General features: G+C 49.8%; 1 protein-coding gene across 2 annotated transcripts in view; it reads left to right on the top strand.

The window, feature by feature from the left end:
* Positions 1 to 12206, top strand: part of Scamp5 (secretory carrier membrane protein 5) — a 24592-nt gene extending 12386 nt beyond the window's left edge. For both annotated transcript variants that reach the window (XM_021207396.1, XM_029543379.1), the window contains exons 2-7: positions 1727 to 1781; positions 2453 to 2581; positions 6653 to 6809; positions 7737 to 7838; positions 8432 to 8549; positions 9673 to 12206. In XM_021207396.1, coding sequence (XP_021063055.1) covers positions 1775 to 1781; positions 2453 to 2581; positions 6653 to 6809; positions 7737 to 7838; positions 8432 to 8549; positions 9673 to 9867 — 708 coding nt within the window. In that variant the 5' untranslated portion in view covers positions 1727 to 1774 and the 3' untranslated portion in view covers positions 9868 to 12206. The remainder of the gene's footprint in view (positions 1 to 1726; positions 1782 to 2452; positions 2582 to 6652; positions 6810 to 7736; positions 7839 to 8431; positions 8550 to 9672) is intronic.

The raw sequence follows: 12206 nt of genomic DNA, 5'->3' as shown, positions 1-12206 counted from the left end.
TTATTGACAGGTGATGCTTCCACACAGTACAGAAGAGATGATCTCTACAGCCTTAACTGATGACTCAATGCATGTGCCAGGCAGGCTTCTGCTCAGTTTCTGACTTCTTGTACTCCACATGTCGGCATGAAGCCCTGCCTGTCAGTCTTCCCACCATGGCCACCATGACACAGCTTGGTTCCCCCCTGGACCCTGGACCACTTCTCACCCATGCTTCTGTTGTGGGCCGTCATCATCTGCCCCGTGGGCTAAGTGGCTGGGAATCTGGCTTTCTTCCTTTTATTCTGCAGATTCACCTCTGGGTCCCTTGTTCCTTGCCTTTTGCTAGACTTAGGAATCCCAGCCCTCGCCTGTCTCCAGAGTGCTACGGCCCCAAGTGTGAACCAGCACAGCAGGCTGGTTTCTTCCATGTCACTGACAGCTGGGGGCTATGGACTGCTTCATGTGCAGGACAGGGGCCACATTTGTCTTGCTCAGTCTCTTCTCTTCTTGTTGTCTGGCAAAGAATGAAGTGGGTCGTTATTTGTTTTGTTTTGTTGTGTTTTCTTTTGAGACAAGGTTTCTCTGTGTAGCACCTGGCTGGTCTTGAACTCACAGAGCTCTGTCTGCCTCTACCTCCCAAGCACTGGGATCAAAGGAGTATGCTACCACTGCCTGGATAATGAAGTTCTACTAAGTGAGCACAGGGAGGGCTTAGTCTGCAGGGCCGAGGATGGGATGCCCTTGCCTACCTTCTGTGAGTTTTCTTTCTTTCTGTTTATTTGTTCACTTGTTTATTTACTATTGTTTGTGTTACATGTGATCAGAGGACAAGGTTTGGGAGCCAGTTCTCCTCTTCCACTGTGGGTTCCAGGGATCTAACTAAAGTCATCAGATGTATGCCACTTTTATCCAGCGGAGTTATCTCAATAGCCCTGGGTGGGGTTTTCTGAGGACAGACTTTGTGCCTTGAAGCAAACAGTGGTTCTAGTTTCATTTCTGTTGCAATTATAAAACACTCTGACCAAACGGGGGCTGATGGTGCATGCCTTTAATCTTCCTATTCAAGAGACAGAGGCAAGTGATCTCTGTGAGTTCAAGACCAGCCTAGTCTATATAGTGGTTACCAGGCCAGCCAGGACTGCAGAGTAAGACCCTGTATCAAAATAGAACAACAAAACAAAATATGCTGGCTAAAAGTGACTTAGGGGATGGAAGCATTGGTTATGCTTATACTTCCAGGTTATAATCTATCACTGAGGGGAAAGTTGAGGCAGGAACGGAAACATCCCGTCCGTCGTCACGAACAGAGACAAGGAAACAGACACTGCTTGCTTACAGCCTTTGTTCAGCAAGTTTTCTTCACTTAGCTAGTCCAGGGTCACCTGCCCAGGGAATGATGCTCTGGGTCTTCCCGTACCGATCAACAGTCGGTCCCTCACAGACATATCCATATAGACCAACCTGACTTACCGCAGTGTCAGTTGGGGCTCTCTTCCCAGGTGATTCCAGACTGTGGTTAGTTGACTTTTAAAACTAATGAGCATGATAGAAACGCCTGAAGGACGTGGCCGATGCGGACTCCCCGGGTGAAGAGCTGCTGCGCGTGGGTTCATTCCGCAGGGGGGGTGGATGGGAGCGTGTCATGCCTCAGATGGAGAAGCACAGCCGGAGGGGGGAGGGAGCTGAGGTAGATCCTCATGCTCATTGAAATCCTCATGCTCATCCAGTCTTTCTTTCCTTCCAGGTCAGGACAAAGAGGTGTGAGCAAGCTTACTGAGCTGGCTGGTCCATCATGGCGGGTAAGGAGGGGTGGGCCATATTGGGGTAGACATGAAAAAAAAAAAAAGAAAGCATAAAGTACCTGGCCCTTGTCTTAGCCTTCAGAAGTCTTGCTTGCTGTGTGCACTCTTGTCTCCCTAACTCCCAACTGTGGCTTGTCTGTCTGAGAATGTCATAGCTCCATCTAGCCCTAGGTTAGGTTTTGAACCTGGGGACCTGGGTTTTGAGCGTCTGGAGAGCCCTGTCTTACCCTCCAGCTGACGCAGTCGTAGCGTGGTGGTCGACCCCATTCTGTGGATCCATTCCTCTGAACAGCTGAGGTCTGGAGAGGGGCAGTGAATGGAATGACTAGTGATGGGCTAGAGGCCGGAACCCAGGTCTCCAGACTCTCACCGGTGCCAGAGAACTTAACTCTCCGTTGTGGAGAACACTCTACCCCCAAGGCAGCTTTTATTATTTTGTGTTCTCTTGATAGATGCTGTTTTAGCATCTTTGATTTATTGGGTGGCCGATTCAGGAAGTAGGGACATTTGGGTGGGGATAGCAGAGCAACCAGGGCACAAGGCCAGGAGTATATAGGATCTATAGGCAGTCCAGCCAGGAGAGGAGGGGCATATAGGACCTATAGGACTGAGAAGGGAGGCCAGGGGAGATATCCGAGGTGATGCCCGGTGCTGTGTCTCACCTACAGAAAAAGTGAACAACTTCCCACCATTGCCCAAATTCATCCCGCTGAAGCCATGTTTCTACCAAGACTTCGAGGCAGACATCCCTCCTCAGCATCTTAGCTTGACCAAGCGCCTCTACTACCTCTGGATGTGTGAGTGCCGTGGGGATGAGGGAGAAGTGCTGGCTATGGGGAGGGGAGCTTGCACACCCTGCTTCCCACCTGTAGCATCTGCATGGCCTGGGAACCCCCCCTCTGCTGGTCCCGAAAAGCTCACGTTCACTGGCCACTTGCCCACTGGGCCTCAGCTTCTTTCGTGCAGGCCTCTCTTTTCTTCCCCTCCGTGTCCTTTCTTGTTCAGAGTGGGGTTTCTCTTTGCACTGTTATTTCCTTTTGCTTCACTACCCCTTCCCACTGGAATACTTCTCCAGGGAACCTGTGGTGACTGCCAAGATTCTGACTTTGGAGAAGAGCCTTTCTTTTAAAGCCTCGTGGTTCTTGCTGTGTTTCTCAAAGAGAAGAGCATCCAACTGGGAGTTAGGAGATATGGAATCTGGCTTGGATGCTCGACTTCCCAAACAGCAGGTCCTCTATTGTAGGAAGAGTACAGCTCACTGGTAGCTATGGTTTCTGATAGCTGTAAGGTCTAGGGTTCTAATGCTCTGAGAATTTGGGGATGAGAGTTCAGAGGTGCCTGTTCGTCATGGTGTGAGGCAGGCTAGTGGAATGGTGCTGTCATGAGGTGTATAGACTTGACTTTGCTCAGGGCAGTCAGAAGATACTGCTTAGGCATGTGAGGGAGGACAGGCTGCAGTGTGACTGCAGTTGGCATCTGTTACAGGTGACACTGCCTTGACTCAGACCTGTGCTCAGTTGTGTCAAGAGAGTAGTAAAGAATGCTGTCTTGGGCTAGGGGCTATCTCAGTTTGTGAAGGAGGAGTGAACGCTCTTGGCCCACAGGCCCGATAACCTGAGTTCCATACCTGGAATCCATGTGAAAAATTGGATGTGGTGTTACACACCTGTAATCCCAGTCCAGGGCAAGATGGGAGGCAGAGACGGGAGACAAACACCTGGTCACTGGGAAGGCTGGCTGAGTTTGGAGTACAAAGTGCAGAAACAAGAGGGACCATGCTTTAACACGGTAAATGTAAAGAAAGGCTCCTGAAAGTTGTCCTCTGACCTCCACGTGTGCTCTATGGCAAATATACATGGACACAGCTACAGATACATACACAAACCAGAGAGAGGGAGAGGGAGAGAGAGAGGAGAGAGAGAGAATGCGAATAGAAAGCAAGCAAACAACATGCCCTTCATAGTCGAGTAGTCAGTAATAGAAAAGGGTCCAACTGAGACTGTTCCACGACCTGCCTTGGCCTGTGGGCAGAGAAGGGTCTCTTGCCCTATAACGTGAGAAGAGAAGTTGGACAGATATAGGTAGCCTGTAGAAAATGAAATTACACCTGGTAGCTTCTGTTTTTCCCATTAAATAAGGAGAAGGGGACTGGAGAGATGACTCTGCAGTTAAGAGTACTGTCTATTCTTCCAGAGGACCAGGGTTCAATTCCTAGCACCAAGATGGTTTACAACTGTCTGTAACTCTGGTCCTAGGCCCTCTTCTGGCCTCCATAGGTACTGCATGCATATACAGATACACATGCTGGCAGAATACCCATACACATAAATAATAAAAAATAAAGGTTAACAGTTTAAAAAAATATATATGGGCTGGGCATGGTGGAGCACGCCTTTAATCCCAGCACTTGGGAGGCAGAGGCAGGTGGATTTCTGAGTTTGAGGACAGCCAGGGCTACACAGAGAAACCCTGTCTCAAAAAACTAAAATTTTATATATATATATAAAATTTTATATATATATATATATAAATTTATATATATATAAAATATATATATATATAAAAATTTTATATATATATGTATATGTATATGTATATGTATATATATATATATATATATATATATATATATATATATATGGAGGAGGACTGAGGGTGGGGTTTTGGGGAAGATGGGTGGGGTTAGCATCCTTGCCTTTATAGCAGAAGGTGAGGATGTTAAACCCAGCCTCCAGGATCTCTGAGGCATGCACAGGGTCATCTGGGGTTGTTTTCTATGAATTTCTAGACCTTTCAGGCTTCTCCACTGCAACACCTTTTTTTTTCTTAGGGGCATTCAGCTCAGGTAAAGATGTGCATTATGGTCATTCTGGGTTAATGCACAGCTTTAATTCCTGCACATAAGAGGCAGGCACACATGGATCTCTGTGAGTTCAATGCCAGCCTTGTCTGCAAAGTAAACTCTAGGTCAACCAGAGTCGTATAGTGAGAACCTATCTCAAAAGAAGAAAGAAAAGGAGTATAACAAAGAATTGTAGGCTCTAAGCTGGACAAGGAGAAAAGTAAAGACAGAACGCCTCATGGCTGGAGAAGTACTTGCTGAGTCAGGGGTGCCCATCCCAGAGACAGAGAGAGATTTGCAGGGTACATGCCAGAGCAAGTGAGCTAGAGATGGGTGAGTCTGGGGAGAGCGATGCTAGCCAGTATGACGGATAGTGTCTTGTCTATGTGAACCGCCAGGCCAGTAGGCCAACTCTGAGTTTGGTTCTTAGAGCCCATGTAGTGCAAGGAGAGAACCAGCTCTGACTTTCACGTGTGCACCATGGCAAACACAGGCACATATACACACACATACACAGACACCCCACACACAAATTGCTGTTTTTAAAGAACAAACAGAATCAGTAAGAACAACAAAGCTCTAGGAAACTTTGAAGCAATCAACAGGAGCGGAGGAAACACCTGAAATGCACAAGAAATGTCCATATTTGTTACGGAGGCCCTGAGATGGGTGTAGCTGCAGAGGTGACGTAGTCAGGCTGGGTCAGGGTTAGGGGGCATTTGCCTGGCCCTGGGCTCCTGGAACTCCACCCACATGAGAAGATCTGGTCCAGAAGCTGGATTTAAGAGCTATAAATATCTCCTTAAGTCCCTGCTAGGTGCCTGTCAGGCGCTTTGGTCCTGAAGAAAAATGTATCTGAACCTTGAGATTCAGAAGATGGAGCAGAGGTGGTTGACTGAGGCCAAGGTTGAGCCCACCTTCCTTTGTTAACTTGCAGGTCTTTGGAGACTCATCCAACGTTCGAGGAAGGGCTCTCTGAGGTCTGAGGACCTAGGTGTGTGTTAACGCTAACATCTGTTTTCTGTAAAATGAAGAGTCTTTAGACCTTTGCTAGGTGTGACTGATATGAGTTCTAGGATCTTCTAGGTGAGGTGGATCTCGCCGGTGAGGAATTCCTAGTCTGGTGATAGATTGGAATTACATTTGGGGAACTGCAGAGCAGCCCAGATCTGCAGGTCAGAGGAAAGGGTCATAGGTAAGGAAGACACCTTGGAGGAAGAAGATAGCAGTCTAAGAAATGTGTTAGACAAGGACTGAGTTCCCAGCCACTGCTGTCTGCCCCACTGAAGTGCCAGGCAGGTAGCTTCGTGGTTTGAAGAGATGTTTTTAGGTTTTTTTTTTTTCTCCTTCTATTTTCTGTCCTTGCTTTGTAAGAAAAGATAAGATGATCTCTTGCTTTGGGGTTAGTGATTGCTGTGGATCTGAGAGGACTAAGGGCTGACCTGTGGTCTTAACGTATAGAATCTTGCATGCTAAGCTGAATTCTAACACTGCTCTCCCAACCCCTCCCCCCACCCACCAGAAGCCTTGCTTACTAGGATAGGACCCTGAGGCTTTGAGACCCTTCCAGGGGCCTTGCTGGGCAGAAGCTCTGCGTTCTTCTTGCTCTAAGACTCTCGGTTGTTGGGATTTCTCAGATTCCTAAGGGTGAATTGGGGAAGTGTTGACCAAGCTCCCAGCTTTCTTTCTTACAGTCTATACTCGTGTGTGTGTGTGTGTGTGTGTGTGTGTGTGTGATTCTTGTGTATTTATTGGTATGGCTTGTGGGTCTTCTTTCTCTCTCTCTCTCTCTCTCTTTCTCTCTCTCTCTCTTTCTCTCTCTGTATATGGGTGTTTGCATTTATGCATGTATGTCCATATCTTGCTGCTTGTCTGTGTTCTTGTCATGTATTTGGTTGTGAGTCTATATGGAATCCCTGGTGTGTGTCTCCATGTCTGGACACTCACGTACCTCTGTATGGACTTCGGTGTCTGTGTGTGTATCTGCTGTCTATCTCTGTGTGTGCATGTGCTCCTGGGTCTGCAGTGAACAGCGTCACGCTGGCCGTGAACCTGGTGGGCTGTCTCGCGTGGCTGATCGGAGGCGGGGGAGCCACCAACTTTGGCCTGGCCTTTCTCTGGCTCATCCTCTTCACACCTTGCTCCTACGTCTGCTGGTTTCGGCCCATTTACAAGGCCTTCAAGTAAGTGGTTGGTGCCGACCCCAGCTCCTATCCCTATTTCCCTCTGACTGCTGTTCCACACTCTTATCTGCTATTTCCCTTGTTCACCTTTGACTGGGGCTGTCAGGGAGTTCCTGGCTGGGTTGAGAGGGTTGGGAGTGGAACCTTCCTTAGTTCCTTCCTTCTTCAGTCTACCCTTCTTGTTAAGTTTTGCCTATGGGGCTGTCTTGGTGGAGCTGTCCATCCTTGTACCAGTGGGGAATGACTGGTTTGGTACCAAGAAAACCTTTATTCCTGTGTCAGTGGAAGCAACCATCTGAGATCCACTGATACTATTCATGGGCCAATGATGCCATCCAAGTCGGTGCCAAAGGGAATACCTGTCTATGTATTGATGGGGTGCCAGGGAGTGCCTATCCGGTGCCAACTGGGATTTCCAATTTTTGTGCCATTAGAGCTGCAAGACAGCATCAAGGCTGTCTTGGTGCCAGAAGAATATACATTTCAGTGCCATGGAGACTTAAATCTCTTTACCGACAGGACTAACCATTTATGTGCCAAATACTGTTTGGTGTCAGTAAGGTCTCTTTTCTATGCCACGGAGACTTTCTGTCTCTGAGCCTATAAGGCCACCCACCCCCATTCCACTTCCTTGATAATGGAGCTGCTTGTTTTTCCCACAACGGAGCCAAGTATCGCTATGCCAGTAGGGTCGTTAATCTATGTGCCACGGATGGACGGTCCGTTCATGGGGACATCCCTTTCTCGCACACAGGCCTAACTCATGGAAACCTTTAAAGATCTCTGGATGAAGGCCATCCTTTTTACATTCTCAGTCACAGCACTTGTGGTGTTTGCTCATCCTTTTGCCCAGAGGAGCTTTGGGTTCATGAGTGCAGGGAAGCCCGGTGCCTCTGCCCAGGTGACAAACCATTTTCTCTGCCACAGGACAGACAGCTCCTTCAGCTTCATGGCGTTCTTCTTCACGTTCATGGCTCAGCTGGTCATCAGCATCATCCAGGCTGTGGGGATTCCAGGCTGGGGTGTCTGGTAAGCGCCAAAGGTCTGACCTGGGCTGCTGGAGTAGCACTCGGGTTGTTTGCTTGCTTGGGTGCTAAGGTACTTGGCTTTTATGGGCAGTGAGTGGCTTGTTTTCTGTTTGTTTGTTTGTTTGTTTGTTTTTGTTTTTTGTTTTTTGTTTTGTTTTGTTTTCTGAGACAGGGTTTCTCTGTGTAGCCCTGGCTGTCCTGGAACTCACTCTGTAGACCAGGCCCATGAACTCAGAAATTCTCCTGCCTCTGCCTCCCAAGTGCTGGGATTAAAGGCACGCGCCACCACTGCCCGGCCACTGAGTGGCTTGTTATGAATAGAAAGAGAGGCTTTGGGGTATTGGAGTAGTGTGTACCATGGATTGGAGGGAAGGAGACCTGGGAAGGGGTGTCTGTAGCCAAGGCGTGTCAGGTTTTGTAGGAAAGCTGGGGAGGAAAAGCCTTCTGGCTCAGGGGCTCTGGGAGCATAGGCTATGGAGTATTAGAAGTATGGCCACTCTGTGGCTCCTCCCCATGGCAGTGAGATGACCCTTGGGATGGCTCCTGGGTTCCCTTTTCCTACATCACAGCCCCACAGCTGGCTTCTTCCTACAGCGGCTGGATTGCCACCATCTCCTTCTTCGGGACAAACATCGGTTCAGCGGTGGTGATGCTCATTCCCACGGTCATGTTCACAGTTGTGGCCGTCTTTTCCTTCATTGCCCTTAGCATGGTATGTATAAACATCAAGGGTGAGGGGGTGGCTGAGGGAGGGGACTGTGACCTGAAGCCATCCTTCCTCCAGGTGGCAGGAGGATTCAGGAGGCTGAGGAGATGGTGGGTAAAATGCTTGCTTCATAAGCAGAAGGACCTGAGTTCGGAGTCCCCAGAATCCACAGCCACATGGTGGCAAATGATTGGGACACTGTAGCCGGGGAGCAGAGCAGAAACAGGCAGATTCCAGGTCTTAGGGCCGGCTAGCCTGGCTGAAAGGGCAGGTGTCAGATCAGAGAGAGAGAGAGGGAGGCCTTCTCAAACATGAGGTAGAGAGGGATGGAAGAAGGTAGCTGGAGTTGACCCCTGCCCTCTACAGACAGGCAAGTGTACCTCCTCTGTATTTGCATACAGCACACACAAGTGGGCTGCTGGGGAGATACCCCAGTGGGTAAACACGCTTGCTGTGCAGATGTGGGGATCTGAGTGTGAATGCCTGAAACCTGTGTAAAGCCTGGCACAGTGAGCACCTATAATCCTAGCACTCCTGTGGCAAGATGGGAAATGGAGACAGGAGACCTGTGGGCCAGCTAGCCTGATGCACACGGTGGCAGAAAAACCAAGAAACCAGTGTGGTGGCACACGCCTTTAATCCCAGCGCTCGGGAGGCAGAGGCAGGTGGATTTCTGAGTTCATGGGCCTGGTCTACAGAGTGAGTTCCAGGACAGCCAGGGCTAGACCAGGCTGGCCTCGAACTCAGATCCACCTGTCTCTGCCTCCCAAGTGCTGGGATTAAAGGCGTGCACCATAGTGCTCAGCTTTAATTTTTTAATTTTTGTTTTTTGAGATAGGGACTTATGAAACCCAGGCTGACCTCAAACTCAACATATATTGAAGAATTACACACCACTGTCTCCCCAAGGGCTGGGGTTATAGGCATGTGGCACTCACCACTCCTGGCTATCTATCTATCTATCTATCTATCTATCTATCTATCTATCTATCTATCTATCTATCTATCTATGTTTTCTAGATAGCCTCTTGAATCATGATTCTCCTTTCCCCTTTAGGGCTTGCAGGATGCAACACCGTGCCCTGCGTGCTGACCTCTGCTTAACCGTTCCCTGTGGTTGCTTCTGCAGGTTCATAAGTTCTACCGGGGTAGCGGAGGCAGTTTCAGCAAGGCTCAGGAGGAATGGACCACTGGAGCGTGGAAGAACCCACATGTGCAGCAGGCAGCCCAGAATGCAGCCATGGGGGCTGCACAGGGTGCCATGAATCAACCGCAGACTCAGTATTCTGCCACTCCCAACTACACGTACTCCAATGAGATGTGAGCCAGCCAAGCCCACCAGGAGGCAGGGCTGGGGGCCAGTGGGACAGGGGGCTCAAGCCACATCCTCTGTGTGGTGACCAAGCAGGGTTCCCCCTTCCCTTTTCTCCTCCCCAACTTTGTACAAAGAATCAGAGTTATATATATATATATGTATACGTATATGTATATGTCTATCCCTGCCCCCACCTTTGGGTCCTCCGGGAACTTCGCACTGCACAAGAAGTGTTTCTGTGCATTGGTAGCCGAGCCTATGTCCCCTTGTGAGATAATGTACAGTGGCGATCTCTTGTTGTGGTGCTAGATGTATGTTTAGAACTAAACCAGCCCCCTCCATCCATCAGGTTGTCCCCCCTGACCCTGGCCCAGGAACTCCACAGGCCAGGGGGAGGCCTAGCAGGGAGCCTGATACCTTGTGCAGGGTTATGAGCCTAAGCTATTTCTGCCTTTAGTCCCATCGGGAAGCAACAGTATTAGTGTTCATGGTGATAGGCAGGTTCTAGGGGATGGGACAGAGAGGATGTCCCCTTGCTCCCTGTAGTCCTCCCTCAACCTCCTCTTCCCCTTGTTCCTCCCTCACTGTGAGATTCTTTGTGCTCATTTCCCTAGCTGGCTCCCCTGTGATCTTTTTCCTTCCCATGTAGCTTTTCGTTGTCTTCCTAAGGCTGGGTGTCTCAGTTATGTCTGCTTTTAAGACCACCCAGATACCCCCAATCTGCCCAATCCAGTTCCAGGAAGCTGACACGGGAGCTGAGCCAACCCTGAAGTGGAAGGGGCACACAGCTTGGGAATTCTGAGCCCATTTGGTACTTGACACCCAGGGAATGGAAATGCACAGCTGGTCTCCTTGATTCTGCAAGATTGGCCCGCAGAGGCAGGCTTCTTTTCCCTCTCCTGGCTTCCACCCCTTTCTGCCCAGATCCACCTTGAGCTGCTCTGCATTTCCCTCTGGCTTGTATGAGGCACTTGCCAGGTGTAAAGGCTGTGGTGGAACAGAGGGCGTGCAACTCATCATTGGTCCCTGGGGGAGGTGTGGCTGACTCCAGCCCAGAAGGGCTTCTAGCTTCTCAGAGTGACCACTGGATTCCTGGAAGGAGAAGCTGTTCTAATTGAGTCTGGCAGAAAGGATAGAGGTCAGAGGGCCAGGTCTGAAGGGGAAGGATCAGGAGAAGTCAGATAAGACCCATTGAGAGAGTGGCTCACCTCTCCAGTCTCCCTTGTCCTGGCTACAGGACACATTCTGCAGAGATGCTCCCAGGCCCAGTCCAGGCTGCAAGCACAATGTCCCGAGTAGGATTCCTGGTTGTCAGGGAGGAAGGGCAGGAGGGCTCCGCCTTTAGTTTTTAGTTTAGTGTTCTGCCCTTCCCTCTTCTTCATTCAAGAGAGCGACAGGACTCGATTCCAGGCCCTTCCTCAGTTCTCTTAGAACCCTCATCTCTCTCTAGACTGATCTTAGTTCCCGGGACTCTATCTCTCAAGCAGTGTGTGCACATGGGTAGCGTATCCCTCTCTTCGCGAGGCCTGAGGTGGGTAGGCCTTACCAAGGAGCAGCTGGCTGTTTCTCATCTCCTTGCAACAGAAACCCACCTGGACTAGGGGACTGGAAAACCATTCCACAGTGCTTTGCCTTGGACCCTAAAGACCTGGTTTCAGGCCACCTTGAGCTTTGATTTTTTTTTTTTTTTTTTTCAGCTTCTATCTTGTAAGAGAAACCAAGAGTGTCTGGAAAGTTCCCTTCCTGTTGACTCCCTAGGCTTAGTTGATTCTCCCCTACTGTTTTCTCTACGGAGAGCAGTTGTCATAACTCCTGCTACCCTGAGAGATTCTAGGGCTAGGCCCTTCCTCCTCTTCCCTTCTCCCGGCTCCCTTTCTCTTAGTCCTCTGGTACTTCCAGGAGGGCTGTGATCCAGCTGCCACCCTGGCATCCACAGCTGTTGGGGGTCACCCCCAGTCAACTTCCTGTCCTAGCTGCCTTTCCCCTGTCCTGGCTCACACCTATTGGCCATGCCTGGCACTGCCCTTGGGAAAGCCTGTCACCAGTGTCTGGCCCAGCTGCTCAGGCACTGGGATGCTGCATCTCCAGGCAACTATGCACTTTGACGAGGAGAGAGTGAGAGAGATGGGGCCGGGCACAGATGGTTTGCTTGAGGGGTGGGAGGGCCCGGTGGATGCTGGGAGTCCTCCTGTCTGTCGCCAGCCAGTGACCTGCTTTTGCATTCTCCTGGTGCCCACTGCCCCTTGTTTCTGAGAGACACAAACTATCCCCTCATTGGCAGTTGACCTGCCCGAGCCAGTGTCTATCTGTGTAACTGGATGAATATAATAAAGGGACCATTTGACCCT

Source organism: Mus pahari, chromosome 10 (genome assembly GCF_900095145.1).
Source record: "Mus pahari chromosome 10, PAHARI_EIJ_v1.1, whole genome shotgun sequence".
NCBI lineage: Eukaryota > Metazoa > Chordata > Mammalia > Rodentia > Muridae > Mus > Mus pahari.
Note: the sequence above shows the minus strand (reverse complement) of the source record. Positions and strands in the feature narration are given on the sequence as shown.